General features: G+C 52.9%; 1 protein-coding gene across 12 annotated transcripts in view; it reads left to right on the forward strand.

Moving 5' to 3' along the window:
* The first annotated feature begins 218 nt into the window (after nt 1-218).
* The window catches only part of TLE3 (TLE family member 3, transcriptional corepressor), a 44035-nt gene continuing 26811 nt past the window's right edge, over nt 219-17442 (forward strand). For 6 of the 12 annotated variants that reach the window (XM_036028627.1, XM_028505449.2, XM_036028641.1 and 3 more), the window contains exons 1-4: nt 219-1346; nt 1927-2027; nt 2511-2574; nt 3503-3547. In XM_036028627.1, coding sequence (XP_035884520.1) covers nt 990-1346; nt 1927-2027; nt 2511-2574; nt 3503-3547 — 567 coding nt within the window. In that variant the 5' untranslated portion in view covers nt 219-989. The remainder of the gene's footprint in view (nt 1347-1926; nt 2028-2510; nt 2575-3502; nt 3548-17442) is intronic. The other 6 variants (XM_036028636.1, XM_028505453.2, XM_028505454.2 and 3 more) reach the window with 1 other exon arrangement.

A 17442-nucleotide genomic window follows, 5' to 3' on the forward strand; every position in this document is an offset into this window, starting at 1 on the left:
TAATTCCTGATCTGAGGAGCGCTGTTTTTCACTCTCATGCGAAAGTCACCAGCGGGTAGGGCCTGATTGCTAGTTTTTCATGCATAGTTTTAGACACAAGAGGGCATTGTGACGTTGCGCCTGGCGGCGCCCAGTCGCAGCCCGAGCCCAGTGGCCCCACGTGGGGGCCCTGCGTTCTCATTGGCCAGCGCGGGTGAAGCTGCCACATTATTTTGTTACTTTTCAGTCCCTATTTGGAACTGCTCTCGCGGCAGTTCAGACCTCGTGCTCGTCCCCCCTTGTCTGTCTGTGTGTGGTATCCGCAGGTCCGGGGCACTCTTTGGGGTGTGTGTGTGTGTGTGTGTGTGTGTGTGTGTGTGGTGTGTGTTTGAGGGGTTTGTCGGGGTGCAGACCGGAGAGCTGAGCAGAGCCGAGGGGAAGGAAGCTGTAGAGCTCCCGAGTGTCGGGCTGCGTCTCCCCTCCGGCGTTCTTTCTACTGCCAGAGCGCTCCGAGGTGGCGGAGGCGGCGTCGAGTGCTCCTCGTTGGAGACGCGGCGCTTGAGCTGGGAACAGCTAGGACCCCTTTGAGAAGGCTTCCTGTGCCCGCTGGAGTTAGAATGGCAAGTCGGCCGATTTGCACGCACTGAGCCGGAGTTTCCTCCTCGGCCCTGGGAAAGGCTGGCGACTGCGGCGGCGGCGGCAGCGGCAGCAGCAGCAGCAGCAGCAGTAGCAGACGGAACAGCAGGCTCTCCTTTCCGAGGGGGGGCGTCAGGAGCCCCGCTCCCGCCCTCACCCGCCAGAGCTTCTGCGGCCCCTAGCCGCTACCTCGGAGCCGACCTTCTTCCTCTTCAAGCCGACAGTCACCTCTGGGCTTGGACCCGTACGCCGCGAATGCTGGGGCTGCCCCAGCGCGTCCCCCTCCCACCTGAGTGATTGGAGGGGGCCTGCACTCGCCCCAGAAGAGGCTCTGGCCTCGGGACCCCCGCGCCGTACCCGCCGGGGAGGAGACGATGTCCGCTCAGCTCCCGGTTCTGACGCGCTCCACGCAGCCTGGGAAGGCTGCTGGCCGCAGACCGCCGAGCCCTAGGCTCACAAAGCCCGCGTCCGCCACCCGGCCTCGGCGCCCGCCGACGACTTTGCCGCCCGCTCCGAGGCTCTTTGTCTTCGTTTGGGGTGGGCGCCCGACTCTGGGATTTCGCTGCGAGAGCGGGCTGGGGGGGCCGGGGGCGAGCTCTCGGTTTGCCCGCCGCCCCCCTCTCGGGCTTGGTTCCCCTCTCCCCCGCACCTCCCCGGCCCGGGCTCTCGGCGCTTCCACGCTCTCAGAATCACGACCCCTCCCTGCCATGTATCCGCAAGGCAGACATCCGGTGAGTAATTGCAATTCGGTTTATTTAAGCATCTATCATGGCTGGGTAAACGAGGCAGTTTATCTGGCACCTCCATTTTGCTTGTTGCTACCTTTCTCCTGTGTGTGTGTGTGTGTGTGTGTGTGTGTGTGCGCGCACGCGCGCGCGTTCACACAAAGGGGACGGGCGGGGGGCGCCGTTGAGAGAGGAGGTTCATTCCACCCGAGTGGCACTGGGGGCTGCCTGTGTTCCCAGGGACCTGTTTGTTTTCATGCTGTCCCTGCTTCCTCTCCTAAGACTCCCAACTCAGCCGCTTGTCTCCTCCTCCCCCATCTTACTTGGGAATGTGGGGGGCTCTTCCTGAAAGGAATGGGAGCCCTGCAGCCCATAGGGAGGGGTTGGGGCGCCCCCCTCCTGCCCCGTCCGGGAGATGAGAAACTTGCTGGGAAGGTTCTCGAGGGCTGAGACGGTGTCTTCTCCCGTGGGGCGGGGACTGGGGGTAGGGTACCTAGGGGCAGCCGCCGAGGGGCGCGGGCGGTTGGAGCCCCGTCTGAGTCCCCTCTTCCCTTCTCCCTCCTTGTCTTGTTCTCGTGGGCTCCAGGCTCCCCATCAACCCGGGCAGCCGGGATTTAAATTCACGGTGGCTGAGTCTTGTGACAGGATCAAAGACGAATTCCAGTTCTTGCAAGCTCAATATCACAGGTAAGGCCGCTGGGGGCCGCCTCGGGGCTGGTGAGGAGGGGGCGTCTCCACCTGGCTTCTGCCAACCCCCACGGAGACGGTGGGGGCTCGCGACCTCGGGGCGGCGGGGCAGACGGGCCTCCGCCTTTTGTTTCCCCTTTCCAGGCGCGGCGCCTTAACCCTTGGCTGCCCGCAGTCTCTGGGCTCCCTGTGCCGCCTGCCGGGTCCCTGGGGTGTGGGTCCGGGTCTTGGGTGGGCTTGCTCCGGGTTCTGGAGATCGAGAGCGAGCGTCAGGTCTTGCCTCCCTGTGGCCGGCATCAGTCTCCTCAGTCCGCCGCGGGAAGTTTTAGTTGTTTTAACTCCCCTTCGCCCTGAGGCTGTGGGGCAATGGGGTACCTTGGGGGGTGTCAGGGAAGTGGGTAAGTGGCTCTCAGAGGCCTTTGGTTGGAGCCTTGGGGAGACCTGGCATGCCCCAGGCCTGAACCTGCTGCTCCTGCCTTGCAGCCTCAAAGTGGAGTACGACAAGCTGGCGAACGAGAAGACGGAGATGCAACGCCATTATGTGATGGTGAGAGGCTGTGAGGGCTGGGCTGGCGGGCGGGCACGCAGGCAGGAAGGCTGGCTGGAGTCGATTCCCGCCACCGCCCCCCCCACCACCCCAGGGCCTGCTGGAGGAGGGTGGTTGAAGGAGGGGCAGAAAGAGAACCCAAACCCCAGGCCCGCACTTCTGCGATACCTTTGTGCCCCTTTAGTTCATATTTTGAATGTTTCCCAGAGGGCTGGTTGCCCTATCTTGGCAAGTAGGACAGGGCTCAGTTAGCCGACATCAAGGGTTGGGTGAAAATCTCCCTTAGAACCCTCCTGGGAGTGTTTGGAAACTTTGCTACCCCAGGGATGTAGCCAGAGTGGGCCATAAGCCCTCCCGGCTACCTCCTTCCTTCCCCAGACATTTCTGAGAGTGGAGGAAGAGCCTCCACTGCCTTCTTAGGGATTTCCCAACTGAGAATCTTATCAGCCCCCGGGGCAGTAGATGGCCATTCTCCCTTTTTCCCAGTGTCTGTTCCAGCCAGTTTACATCATTCCTCTGTGAAAGGGCATGGAAGGCACTTAAGCGACTCCCTGCACTGCTTTCCACATAAGAGGCCTTCGACACATTGCTAAATAACTCTCAGAGGACAAGAGGGTCCCAGTGTACACACGATTCCCTGTTGAACCTGAACCTTGTATAAACAGGATATATGGCACATGCGGTGCTTGTGGGAGGGAGGGAGGGCCCAGCTTCTCTGGCTACTGGATGTATAATGTTCTGTCGAGAACAACCCTCACTGGTGTTCAGCCCTTAAACTATTCTAGTACTGGCTTTGGGGTTTGATTTAAAGTACTTTAGCAAATGTATCCTGAAAGTACAATTTGACCAAAACCTTCCCAAAAGCTGATTTAGGAAAATGAAGAGATTTCTGTGTTTGTCTGTTAATAGCAGTTGTTTTCACTTTTAGTACTATGAGATGTCCTATGGCTTGAACATTGAAATGCACAAGCAGGTAAGTACTTTTCTCCTTTAAAATATCTATATACAATTTTTAAAAAGTTATATAGTGCATGGTTTGTCATGGCCCCTTCTGTTTGAAAACGAGCCTAGTTTTTCTCTGCCTCCTACTTCTCCTTGAAGAGTGAATGGATCCAGTCCTTGAAATACGGGGTCTGAGGCTTTGCTGATTTCTTGAACATTGAGCTTTCAAGCTTGTGAAATTTGTCCTTGTCTCAGATTTTGGCGAGGATAAAGGAGCAATGGGAAAGTTGTACTTTCAGGATCTTCTTTAGAACTCCTGAAACCCAGAAGTGGCTGGCTGCTTTTATCTGTTTTAATGTAAAATTCTCAAGAGGAAATGCAGGAGAGGGTGTGTGTGTGTGTGTGTGTGTGTGTTTGCTTGCTTGCTTGCTTGCTTGCTTGCCTGCATGAGCAAAAATGTGATGTTCTTTCTGCCTTGATAAGATTAAACTTCAAGAGTCTTAAAAGCTAAGCTGAGCTGTCAAAACTCAAATGGAACAAGTCACTAACTGCTTAAAAATATAACTGGAATGAAATAAAACCCTAATGCCCTGCGTTTATGAGGGAGCTTTCTCATCTCTTCTTAATTGAAGGCAACCTCCTTCCCATTTTACAGAGAAGGAAGGTGAAGAGGAGAGGTGAAGTAACTTGCCCAGGGGCAGCCTGGCCAGGACTTTTGAGATGGCTGGGAGTTGAGCTCACCTTTGAAATCCTGAAGTCAAACCAGTTTAGCTAGTGTGGTGCTGCTTGATGGATATGTAAACTACCTCTTATTGTCACTCTTCTAATAACAGTATACCTCCAACTGAGCAAATACAAACACCCTTTATCTGGGTGCATATCAGTAAGTAGTCCCTGGTGCTAGGCTGGGCTTAGAAGAGGCCTGTTTGTGTATTTGTGCTCCAAGGAGAGGCTGCCTATAATTTGGCTTGGCCAGCGATTAGTGTTGGCACGTATAAATGGCACAGGCCTGTTGTTCTTTTTAACAATTGCTGTTCTTGAAATCTCAGAAGGCTGTTGACTCATGCTAGTCTTTGGTGACCGTGACTTGAATGGATTTTCTGCTATAAATTAACAGTCGTTTACAAGGTTTCAATTTTGCTGTTTCAGGGGGCAGGACCCGGGGCAGGTGAGAAGGGCAGGTGACCTCTGGAATGCTCAGAGATTCCTGCCCGCTCCAGTGGCTTGTGTAGAGCCTTGTCAATCTGTAGTTTCCTTTCTCCTCCTGGAGGGAGCCCCAGTGTTGGGTGAAGGGCAGCCAGAAAGGGGCCTGAGTTTACTGAGCAACGTGGGAAGCCAGTTTGTGGCTTCCTGAGGGATTAGCTCTTTAGGAAGGCACACAGAAATCATAAACAGATACCACGTTGTATGTAAAGGTGTTTCTTCTGGGCAGAATGGTTCAGCCCAACCTGAGGTGGAACTAACCAGTTCTGGCTGGTGCGGTAAGATTGCTTGAAGTGGAACTGGGGTCCCAGGTGTTCGTGTACCTTTGGGGTGTTATGCAAGGTGCCATATCCTCCCTTTTTCCACCTCTTCCCCCTCCCACCCCCATCAGCGCTTAATATCTTGGGTGTGTTTAAAGAGAGTAATTGTACCCAGGTTTAAAATTTATAGCAGCAGTTATTCTAAGAGCTTCATAATTAAGGTGTAATATGTTGTTGCATGTTGAGGTGTTCCTCCCTGTGTCTGGGAGTGAATGGTTCTTTGGCAGAGGAAATCCATCTTGGCTGGTGGAGCACAGCTGTTCCCAGGGTCCTGAGGACACTGAACTCGGGAAGAGTTAACCACCTTAACGCATTTGGTGGTGGGGTTTTCATAAAGAGCAGCTGTGTGCATCTGGGGCTTCTGGCCATTCCCCAAGCAGGGTTCTTAGGGGGAGAATGCCTGAGGTTTGGCTGCATCGGCTCATTTAATCCTGTCAGCTGCCAGAGGCAGATAGATGGATTCTCTGTCCCCTTTTATAGGCCAGGAAAGGAGGCTTCAGGGACGCCAAGTGGGCAGAGCTGGGACTCAGATCTGTGCCTCTAGATTCCCAGCCTGGTGCTTCACCCTTCTCGCCTCACCTTTGCCTTCCAGCCTCAGTTCCCATCTGCTTCCCATCACGGATGTGTGTGTTCTGAATGCTGTGCCTTTGCAGGGCTTATGGCAATCTCTGAGTTGGGTGAAATCACCCTGTGGCTGTGTAGGAACAAAGAGACGAGGAGGTGAAGAAACCTCTGCTGAGAAGTGCAACCCTGACCTAATGGGACCGGCCACTCCCTGGGCTTGTGAGCTTTCTGCTGCAGAAGAAAACCGGGCCACTAATTGTAGTGTGGGGTTTGGGTGCATTTGGCGGATGGTGGTTAGGCCTGAGCAAACAAGTTTATCAGCTGACCTGTTTAGCGGTTGACTGGTGTTTTATCTGCACACACAATCAAGTGACTGGAGTGCTTGAATTATTCATGCAGTGTCCTGCCCTCTAGACTTGACTGTTCGTGTGATTACATCTGCCTGGAACAAACAGGCTGGATTCTTCATCTTTCAGCTCAGGGCGGGGGGTAAGGACTGTCTGTACTTTTTATATAATAGATGATCTCCAGAGTTAGCACCTTGGGAAGTGTGGCGGTCCTTAGTCTGCTTTCTCGCACGCACATCCTCTTACCACCACCACCATGGGAAATGCCTATTAGTTGGGAACCACAGGTTCTGTCAAATGGGCCCTGTATTGACAGAGGGCAGCTGATAAGGTGCATCCAGCCCATTTTTATTTTACTGAGAGGTTAAATTCATTGTGGCTGGCTCCTCTCCTGGCTGTGTCTCTGTCTGCCTCTTGTTCTTTTTCCAAGCTGTCAAACCCCAGAGAAGTAATAAATGCTTTCTCCTCCCACTCCTCTGCCTCCGTCCCTAATTATGGTAAAGTGAAGATTACAGAATCACAGGCCTGGCCTAAAGACTTGAAGAGGTCACTCACCTCCTCTAAGCCCTTGCTTCCAGGCAGGATGTCAAGGGTGATTCAGCGAGGCCGGGGAGGCGAGGATAGCTCACCAGCTCATCAGTTCCCATCTTGTTCCTGCGCAGGCTTTGCAGTGTCAGCCACAAATCACAAAGCCACTTAGAAACAAACGCGTCATCAGGCCGCTCTGCGTCCTCTGCCCGTGAGTGCTGAGGGTTTGAAAGAGGACTTGAGGGCTTTGATTTGGGGGAAACCTCATGCCAGCACTGTAAGGTCACCTTCTTCTAGAAACTGAGTGACTCTTCCTCTAATTTCCTTTTGCTGTGCCGGAGCTGGGAAAGCCCTGTGGCTTCTCACCCAGACCTTTAAGACACAGATGAGGAAGCTGAGGCCCAGCCGGGAGTCGATGCGTCCAGAATCTTCCAGTCCCTTGTTAGCAGCAGAACTGCCACCGCAGCCTTTCCTCCTGACCCCAGGTCTCTTCGGCCAGACTCAGGACAGGAAGAGTCCCCGTGAACTAACTAATAGCACTCTGTGAACTAACTAATAGCACTCTGTGCCTTTAATTACAATTGCTTCTTTTTGTGCTGTTATCTCAAGAGCCTGAGGCTACAAACCTGGCTACACCAAAGTCCAAAGTACCCCACTTTGGGTTGTATAACCAACCATATCAGCTGAACCCTCTTGTCTGTGGTCCTCTTCTGAATTGCTAGCTGCTTGCACAATTAGTGATGTGAGGTGCGGATAATACATGGGATGTGTAAGTAGAAAAGGTCCCAGAAAAGGTTCATGAGGGAGGTATAGTGGTCAAGCCTGTGGACTTTTTACTTGAGGATACAGAAACCCATGGGGGTGGCCCTGAACACAGGGCTGAGGGAGAGATGGGAAACCTCCACTAGTCACTGCCCCTCTCTGTGTCATCTCCCGTAAGTCATGAGGGGCTTGGGCTAGAAGATCTCTATGTATGACAGCTTGAAGTTCTGTGACCATTGCGAAGGTGTGGGTGGCCAGAGGGAGCTAGCAGGTGGCAAAGTTACCAAGACCTGCCCAGGAGTGGTCTGCCTTGGTGGAGAGAAGGTGACCACTCTCAAAGTTGACGGGGACACCTGTTTGTGTGGCACCTTTGTTGAACTAAGAAGAGATCCCAGTATCATTTCTGGTCACAGTGCTGGCATCTAAGAAGCCCTCTGCACCGTGGTTTCCATCTGACTTTTCCTGCCTTGCCACTCCTACCTGGAACAGTCCCCTCTAGTCACACAGCTCCTGTCACTGTCCTGGGTCCCCACCTCACTTGGCTTTGGGCTCTGCTGAGCTCAGCGCTGTCTTCACTTTGTCCTGTCCCCTCAGAGGAAGTCTGCCCCCACCCTTCAAGACTTCCAGCCTTCTCTAGCCCCCGTTGTTGCTGATGGCGTTGTACGGAGTGGGGGTGTGGTGCTTCTCTGGGTCTTTTTCTTCTCACGTGTTTGATCACTAAATGACCTGGGAGATGGGCAGATGCTCCCTTGTCCTCACTTTGCCCATTAAGGAAACTATACTGGGAGGGAACCTGGCTCCTAATTTAAGACTCTTTGCATGGACCGTCTGGACGAGGAGGCTCCAGATTGCGTAGAGCTCTCTCTCTCTGGATCCCTTCCTCCTCACCTCATATCATATAGAAGGGTCTATTCTGTGTCAGAGTTCATCTCCGTTTTTTTGTTCCTGCATAGGGAAATGTTTTCTTATCCCATCTGCTGTACAAAATCCTGGGACACCAGGAACAAAAAGGTGATCCAGGCCAAATCTCAGTGGGGTGTCCCCTGTGATATGGCAATGGTGATGTCCTTTCCCCCACTTCATTGTCTCATTTTTGTGGTAATGGAGGAAGGCCCTCTGCTGAGATGTCTTATGTGCACTTAGTACATAGTAGTTGCTCAGTAAACAGTGTTTGTTTTTCTTTACCCAGGGTAGAATTCTGATTGCCTGTGCCCTGTGAGTAGGAAGTGGAGGTTTTAATTGTGGGCTGGCTGCTGGCTCTGCAGGCTTCCTCCTACTGCTCAGCATTCAGTTTCTTCATCAGTCAAATGAGGGGGTTGGCTTCATTCCCGAAATGGTGATTAGGGGCCCGGGATGTGCCGGGTGTGGGCTGACGCTGGTGAAAGAGACACCCTTCCCTCTACTGGGGAGCTGGGCATCTAAATAAGTCATTGCAATGCAGTGAGGTAAGTGCTAACATGGCCGAGTGACACAGGAGGAGCACTGGGGACAGAACAGCTTATTCTTCCTGGGCGAGGGGAGTCTGGTAGAAGGCTGCCCCTGAGGGCTGTTGCTTAAGCCACGTGTCAGAGGGAGGGCAGGGGCTTACAGGCTGCAGCAGCATCAGAGATTCCTCCAGGGGTGGCAACAACTCCATGGAAAGGCAGGCAATGTACTCCGGAAGCCACAAGTCCACAAGTCTTAGGAGTAGTGTGGAGGGAGTGAGGCGAGGTGGTGACATTTTGCAGCGGTGATCTCTGAGGCCTCTCCGCTCTCACACTCCCGACTCTGTGGCTCCTGCCTCCCCATATGGCTCTCCAGCGCTGGCCTGAGTCCACCTGCCTGGGGTGGGGGTGGGGGACACTGTGTGCTTCTGCCGCCTCACCTCCCCTGTCTCCGTCCCCACCAGAATATGCTGGTTTGAACTTTATATCCTAATGTGGTATTGTCTCCTTTCTCATATTGATAATTCCGTAATGACTGGTTGTGACCTGCCCCTCCCCCATATTTAATTCTCATCAGCCCAGCTCTCCACTTTGCTATTAATGATAGCAGCCAGCAAAATAGCTTTCAACATGCCATTGACAGTCTGGTTTAAGAGCGCACTTGAAGTAGTGCTAGACAGCTGAAAGCACCCATAATTGTGTACCAGAGTGAGAACTGCGTGCTCAAGGGCCTTGTTTTTATATGCTTAAAGGGACAATATCTTGTTTTCAGCAAATGCTCTCTGAGACTCACAGCCAAGATGCTTCCTTCCCTTCTCTCTTTACTGTTGCTACTTTTGCCTTCCAAAGTGAATGTTGTTGTTTTTTGTGTTTTTTTTTTTTTTAAGTTGGGGCTAGGGAGAAACTTAGGGAAGGGGCTTTTCCTGCCATCCAGTAAGTAAGGATGATTCCCTGGATTTGTTGCTGCGAGTCATCCCTGGCAGACAGCACGCGCAGGGGAGGGCTGCACCGCCTGCTTGAGGGTTCTTAGGACCTGGCGTTTCTCACTGAGATTGATTTTGAATTCTTTTGTTTGCTAAGGAAGTTGCACAGTCAGCACAGCACAGTAGGCAGGCAGGCTTCCTAGCCGTCTTGGTTGTTTAGGCAGAAGTCACCTTTGTGGGGGTTGTGGGGGAAGGCTTCTCCGGTTGGAGAGTCAGATCAGGGATCTCTAAGCCCCTTTCAAATCAGAGGTTCTAGGTGGCTGCTTTTGTGCAGGGGCCCCTTTGGAAATGTGAGGCTGGGTGGGGCGGAGGTTTATCTTCTCAAGTGGAGGCTCATCCAGGCTTAGGGGTTTACCCAGGGGCCCCATTTATTCAGCCCTGAAGATTTTGCCTGAGAACAATACCTCCCACCCCTTCACCCCAGCCAGCTTCATTTGTTAAAGATGCAACGACGTTTTTTTGGGAAGAGGCTCTCTCCACCCACTGTCACCAAAGCCTCCCTTTACCAGTTGTATCCATTGACGGGTGTGGGAAGAGCTTGTTCCCAGCATCGGGAAAGCCCGGGGCGGGGTGGGGGGACACCCTGCAGCGGCAAGTCCTTTGGGTCTGGAACCTAGCTTTGGCCTGCTCTCTCCTTGGGGGTCCTGGAGCAGGGACCACCACCACCACCATCACCACAAAGTAAGCCCAGAAAGAAGGCTTTTGTTGAGGATAAACAGTTTGGAAGTTTTGATCTTCCAGATATCATGGGTTATAATATAACCCTAAGTAGCACTTGATTGTTTATAAAACAGATGAGACATTTTCATCTTAGGAACCTAAAACAATAGGCATTTGGTCCAGACAAGCAAACACCAGGATGGAAGCCTCAGAGTGCGGTGTGAAATGCCTGGGCCTGGAAGATGACCTGCGTCTTCCCGGGCCCCAGAGAGCTATGCTCTTATATTGGGGGTGGTGGGGCAGGGTGAGCAGAGGGGTGTGGACTGACAAGGCTGTGAGTTCCCTGGGGGGCAGGCCTGCTGGTGTTCACAGAAGCCCAGCGAACTCTGCACGCTGCTCGGCTCCATGCTTGGATGCACAGGGTACGTTTTGAGGGGGGCTTGAGTGGGGTTATGTCCAGACTGGGGTTCTCCCTAACCCTGTGTGGCATTATGGGCTTTCTGGAAGGGAAAGAAGCCTTTCTCTGGCTCCTGAGAGAAGCCTGTTGGCTGTAAAAATTGTGATTCTAGGAAGAAATGTGTCATAAACCTTTATTTTAAAGTGTCTGTAATGTAGCTTAAGCATTTTTTTTTCCATCTCTCATTATGGATAGTTGAAGTGTGAGGGGAGGGAAGGGGCGTGAGTGGAAGAAGTGGCTTGGAGGAGAGGTGACCCAGACAGGGAGTGAGGGGTGGGGAAAGACAATGACTGGCTGAATCCGGATTCCAGGAGGGACTGAGCAGCGGGGAGCCCCTCAGGTCAGTGGCCGGGAGGTGCAGCAGTAAATCGTGCTTGTCAGCCTTGACTGTCTCTAGGCTGGAGTTCAAAGTGTTTTGGCCTTATCTCATTGCCCTTCTAAATCCTTGATAAGCATTGTTCACAGCCTTTCAACTGTGTGTTTTTTATTCTGAGGGAAAACTCTGCTAGCCTGGTGGGGCGGTGGGTTTGAGAGGAAGCCCATCGTTGAACAGGCTCTAAATGACTGATTGTGATTTTGATGGCCTGTGAAGTGCCACCACTCTTGCCGTCCTTGTTTGGGATGAGAGGACACTCTGACCCTGTAAGGGACGGGCGGGCGTGCTCTTGGGTTGTGAACCGAGGGGTAGGTGGATAAAACGGGCTCTGTTTCTGTCCACAGGCTGTCCCCTCCTCTACACCTCACTTTCCCTCCCCTGCCACCCAGGTTTCCCAGAGAACCCTTGTCTCTTAAAGGTCATGGCCAATGTTTCATTTGTAGTACTGTCCTCATGGAGAGACCCCCCAAATTTAAGAAGCCACTGCCTCTGCAAGGGCAGTGTGATTTTTATGGCCTCCTGGGGGACAAGGGGAGGTTTGCATAATGTTGGGGGGAGGATTAGGTGGGGGTTTGCTGTGGCAACCTAAGGGATGAGTTGAGAATTTTTCCTCCGTGTGGGAGTAGGCCAATGGAATCTGGGGAGGTGGGGGAGGGGCAGCAGGTTATGGGAGCCAGGGAGAGGGTAGGGGTGCTGGCGCCTGGGATGAATGGGCAGTGTTGGAAGGTGTAATCTGAAAAGACTTTCCCATTCTGTCTACACAGACAAGCTCTTTGAGGCCATCCGCCGGAGTAGGGAGGGGTGGGAGGCAAGCAGAGTTTAATGTGTTTGGGAACCGAGAAATTAAAGTGAACAAATATTTAAAGATTACTGGATCTTGTTAACAGGAAGCCCTGTGGATGGTAACTGAGAGCCTGAGAAATGAAAGTCTTGGAGCCTTAGAGCCAGGGAGGGGCTTAGCCGTCATCTGGGCCAGGGTCCCTCCCGTGGAGTGGTGTCCAGCCCACGCTCCTGAGGATGGGCACGCACTCTGTGCACAGCACTTAATTCAGTTTTGAGGTGATCATACAGGACGACTGCACTTAACAGACACTGAGGCCTGAGTGCGGGTCACAGCTGGGGCTGGAGTGCAGGTCTCTGGATTTTGCATTGCCAACTCTCTCCAAGGTCAGTGGCCTGGAATCTTCCTCTCTTCCCCCCATTTCCCACTTCCTCACCTGGCCTTACTATTTCCAATTCGCTTTTCCCCTAGACTCTTGGCAGAAAATACCTGAGATTTCTGGTAGGGAGAGAAAGGGAAGGCACATTCTTTCCAGGGAAGCACGTGGAAAGGTCGTGTCATGAACTCCGCACCTGGCACCCCCTTGCCTTTCTGATGTTGTAGCTGGCTGAGGGTGTCGTGTCGTGCCCTCTCTGCCACCCTTGCCCCGTGTGAAGGACCCGGGGTCTGGTGCACACGGTGTCCGTCCCAGCCTGGCCCCAGCCAGCATCCCTCTCCCTCCCACGGGAGACAGATCCTCAGGGTCACACCAGGGCCGGGCCTTTTCTTGTGCGAAGCCCTCCCAGCATAAAGAATTCAGCAGGCTTCTTCGGAAACATAAATATTTAATGGTGTTGTAGTTATATATAATTTGATCAATATGTCAGTGCTAAAAGGGCCTTTAAGGAGGCTCCCCTATCATTGAGTGATCTGTGATGTAAGCCTCCCAGCCACCCCTCCCCGCCCTCCAAACAGGGGTCATTATCTCCCTCTGTTGCCGAGTGGATCATGTGTGTGTTTGCCCCCTTCTTACAGTCACCGGAGCTCCTTTCCTCTGGAGCCTGAGGCAGGGGCCTGGGAATGCCGGGCCAGCTTTTGCTGGAGGTCTCGCCCCTCCCTGTCCCTGGACTTCCCTCTCATCAGCAATAAAATACCCACTTGCTTTATTTCAGCTTAGTCTGAGGAGAAACTGCCTGTCAAGGAATGTCATCTTGTAGTTCACTGACTGAGGGCCTATCGCTTTAGAAATTGCCTTGGAAACGCAGTGGGGTGTTTTAAGTTCAAGTTGCCCAGACACATTGTTCTGCAGTCTTCCAACATGTGATTGCTGGATGACTGTGGCACCCGGCTGCTGGAGCCTCCCCCTTTTGCACAGCCCCCCCAGCCCTCCCTGTGCTCCTGTGATTTTAATTCAAGATGAAGCAGATTGACTTTGAGCACTGCAGGACTTGAGTCAGAGAACCTGGTTACATCTGATTCAAATTCAAGAACCCCGGAGTGGACCGAGTCTCCCTCCCAAAATGCACATGCCTCAAGAAGCGGAACCGGAGGCCCAGCCCCCAGAAGTGTCCTCTTAGAGGTCACTTGGCATGCCAGGCTCAGGGCTGAGTTGAAAACCATTTCCACCTGGCTGGGGGGTGTAACCCGTGCTCACGTAGACAGGCGTCTTTTCCTCATCTCGTTTTTCTCACACACACGCATACACGGGAGTCCTGATTCACAGCACGCCACCCTCGTTGTCCCAGGAAGGAGTGCTGGTTGTAGAAGTGAAACCAGGAGCCTCGTGCTGGACCCTTGGCGTCTCACAGACGCGGAAGTTGCTGATGCTTGCCACTAAATGGTGTATCTTGAAGAGGCCTTGCCTGGCCGTCTTTAGCTCACAAGCAGTCTTCCTTAGTGAGTCAGAGAACCCAGACAGTCACCTGACACGCACTGATCTAGGACATCAGTGCTCTGTGACAGTTGTGTGCAGTTTTCGACGGTCGCATTCAAATGGCCCCTGCTCTGAAGACTGGTCGTGGGGCTGAGCCCAGCCCAGCATCACTCCTCATCTCAAGGTGGCTTGCTTCTCTGCTTGGCCTCCAAACTCAACCCGTGCACTCTTACTGAGCTCTACAGAGTCTACTGAGGAAGTGAAAAGTCGCAGAACAATTCAGAAATGTTGAGCATTCTAGACTCTAAGTGGAAGCTATCCAGTTCCCTCTGTTTTGCAGACGACAAAGCTGAAGCCCAGCGGAGGGGAGTGATTTGCCCAAAGCCTTACAACTAGATGGAGGCAGGGCTGGGAGTAGAGGCCAGGTCATTTCTGTGTGGCTTTGGGTCATAACGTACTCTTTAAAATGGCAGGTTTCTCCCTCTCCTTGTTTTTATTTGGGTGAGGTTAAAAAGAAGTGAACATTTTCAAGAGCCAACTGGTACAGCCACTTGCGCAGTTTAAAACTGAGTAGTGGAGAGACCCTCTGATGGAAGTGGCTGTCAGTTGCGCCTTGAGCAGTCAACTCCACGGGAGCGGTGGGTGGGTGGGTGAGGGGCACTGTCCAAAGCCAGGCTGGGTGCTGAGGCCGGAGCAGGGGGTGGGGGGGAAGGTGAGGACCACGAGCAGGTTCCCTCTCTGTTAATGTAGTGTGCTGGGTCAAAGGCCTGAGGGTGACAAGCAGCAGCAGAGTGGACGCTGGCATGCTGGGTGGGGGAGAAATGCTTTTAGAATGCTCAAGTATCCTCAGTTTACAGCGAGATGTTTAGGGGTCCTGCTTTCATAAGGAGATGATGGGGCCAGTGGGAGCTCCTAAGGCATGTTGAGCAGATTGCTCTTTGGGAAATTACACTTGCCCCCCACTATCTTGTTCCCCTCATTCATCTGCCTAGCAATCTCGACAGAGACACGGGGCAGATGTTACTCCAACGCCCAGTTGGGAGTGCAGAGTCTGAGTTTCGCAGGGTCTCTGAAGTGCCTGTGTCTAGTAGATTAGTTTCTTCTGAGCAACAGTGTTTTTCCACCAGCAACGCCGCCTCCTTTGAAGCGCACTTGAAAGGGAACTTTCAAAGGCAGCATCAGTCTCCCCAAACACCTTTTTCCACAGGAAGCAGTTTCTCTGCCGTGGACACCAGCCACTTTGGGGCTGAGGCTCTGGCTTAAAGGTGGTGGTTTGGCGGGACTGAGACGGAAAGAAGGACGGAGGGTGGCCTTGGCGATAACAGAGCGCCCTGAGCTGCCAGGAGGGGTTTCCAGCCGATGATGGCCCTCCAGTCTGTGGGTGGTGACTGCCCCGATTGTGGAAGCCACATGGCTGGGTGTTCTCCCCCTCTTGGAACTGGTGTTCAAGTTGGATAAAACGCTGTTTCAACAGCTGCTCTAATCAGAAATGCTGTTGATCATTAATCCTGATGGTAGTTTTTCTTTCAAAAATACTTCTCTAAGTGCTCTCAAAATGTGGAAATTTGGCTTCTTGGTAGGAAGTCATTTAGTGATGTTGCTTAACTGCCGAATATCAGTTTCCTCATCTGAAAGATGCAGATTTTAATAAGCGCCTTCCGTGTAGGACGATTGTGTGTTCACACGTAAAATGCTTGGAACACCTGGGGCTGCGGATGTTGGCTATTATTATTGGCATTGTTGTTAAGAGTGACTCTGTCCGGCCAACTTTCTATTTTCAGGAGCTTCCCCTCTTGCCGTCGCCACCCTCCGAGAAATCATCGTGAAAGAGATCGTTCGGTGAACAGTTTTCCTGTTCACTCGCTGACTCACCGGAGCCATTCTCAGGGTTGGGTGGCCTGTGTAGAGATGGGCAAGGCTCATCTGCTTCCATTTTTTAGGGGGATGGGGAGGGGAGTGCCGCTCAGCAGCAGGTGATGGCACAGTGGCAGAGGGGTGCAGTTCGCATACTTTCTCCACCCCGACCACCCTCCCCACAACCCAGAGAAGCCCCCACACTCAAGGACAGGGAAGCTGTGGTTTATTATAATAGATTTCCAATTGTAAGACCACCCCCCTTTCTCTGCCAGCCCCCCAACCCTGTACAGTCTCTCCTCATGGTAAACCCGAATTCTAACTGCCACCCAGGGAGGCCTCTTGTCATGGAGGGCAAGCCCAGGAGAGAGCCTGAATGCCCAGCCCAGGCCCCTAGAACATTTCATACCTGTGTGAGCTGTTCTGGGGGCCTCGGTTGGTGTCTGTGGTGCAGGGAGTCAGGTGGAGGGGGCAGAAACTGCCTTCAGAGCGGTGCAAGGGTGAGTCTGAGAGGGAACTTGCTCTACTGGTGCTGCGTGGTCACCTGGTGGCCCGGACACCAAGCCTTGAGTCAGGTGCGGCTACGCGAAATCCTGGCAGATCCCTCTCCTCACAACGAGAGGGCGCCGGGCTCCTGCCAGGTCTCCAGGGAAGATCCGTCCACTCAGGGGACACCTGTGGCTGTGTGTTTGCCACCCGGTGTGGGGAAGGGGGAGAGGAAGGTAAGCTCCTTTTTCCTGTAACTACCAAGACCCTGACAGTTGGCCTGTCTGCTAAAGGAAGTAGGCGATAGCTGGGAACCCTTTCATACATAACTACCGACCCTGGATTGAGCAGGAAGATTTGAGCCTGCTGCCTGCCCTGCTGGCTGTGGGGAGGGGGAGGGGGCCGCAGCCAGAGACCGCCGAGGTGGCTCATGGTTGGTCTGGCCGGACGGCACTGCCTCATCCCGTTGGCAGAGGGCTTGACTGCCGCCCACCCCGCGGCCCAGTAGTATGTCAGCGCTTCATCCACCGTGGCCCCTCTCGCAGATGATGTCCACACTGGGGCAGGCCCAGGTCAGCGGCTGGGGGACACTCTGTACTATGAAAACTAAATGCAGGGAGGCCAGCGAGATTCTTCTGGCTAAACATTTATTGGGCACCTACTCCGTGCTAGGCATTGCTATGGTAGTTATTTGAGGTAAGAAGCCTTGGACCAGGGAGCTTCCTGAGCACTAAACCTCGTTTGTTTGTTTTTGATGTATCTTTCTCTTCCTATTTGGCACATAAACGTGTGACAGTTCAGTGATTGTGTTGCTCTCTGCAGTGTTGGACTGAGGTGCTGCAAGATAGCTGATTGTTTCTAGAACTCCTGCCACATAGGACACTGACTTTTCTTTTTTAAGATTTTATTTATTTTATTTTTAGAGAGAGGGGAAGAGAGGGAGAGAAACATCAATTGGTTGCCTCTCAGGCCCCTAACCAGGGACCCAGCTCACAACCCAAGCATGTGCCCTAAGGGAAATTGAACCGGTAACCTTTCGGTTTGCAGGACGATGCCCAACCCACTGAGCCACACCAGTTAGGGCACGACCCTGACATTTATATGTCATTCTCCTTCCCCACTGTCAGTTGATAGGGGAGGGAAAAAGGAACAGAAATGAGAAAGGACTCTTATTTTGGAGTTGACTCTTCCCACTTACCTAGATTAATAATTTATACAATAAATACTTAGTAATCTTCCCAGGTTCCTTACAGTATGAATGACAGGTGTGTAGTGGGTGGAGTCCAGGGATGCTGCTAAAAGCCATACAATGCACAGAACAGCCCCCAC

Source organism: Phyllostomus discolor, chromosome 1 (genome assembly GCF_004126475.2).
Source record: "Phyllostomus discolor isolate MPI-MPIP mPhyDis1 chromosome 1, mPhyDis1.pri.v3, whole genome shotgun sequence".
NCBI lineage: Eukaryota > Metazoa > Chordata > Mammalia > Chiroptera > Phyllostomidae > Phyllostomus > Phyllostomus discolor.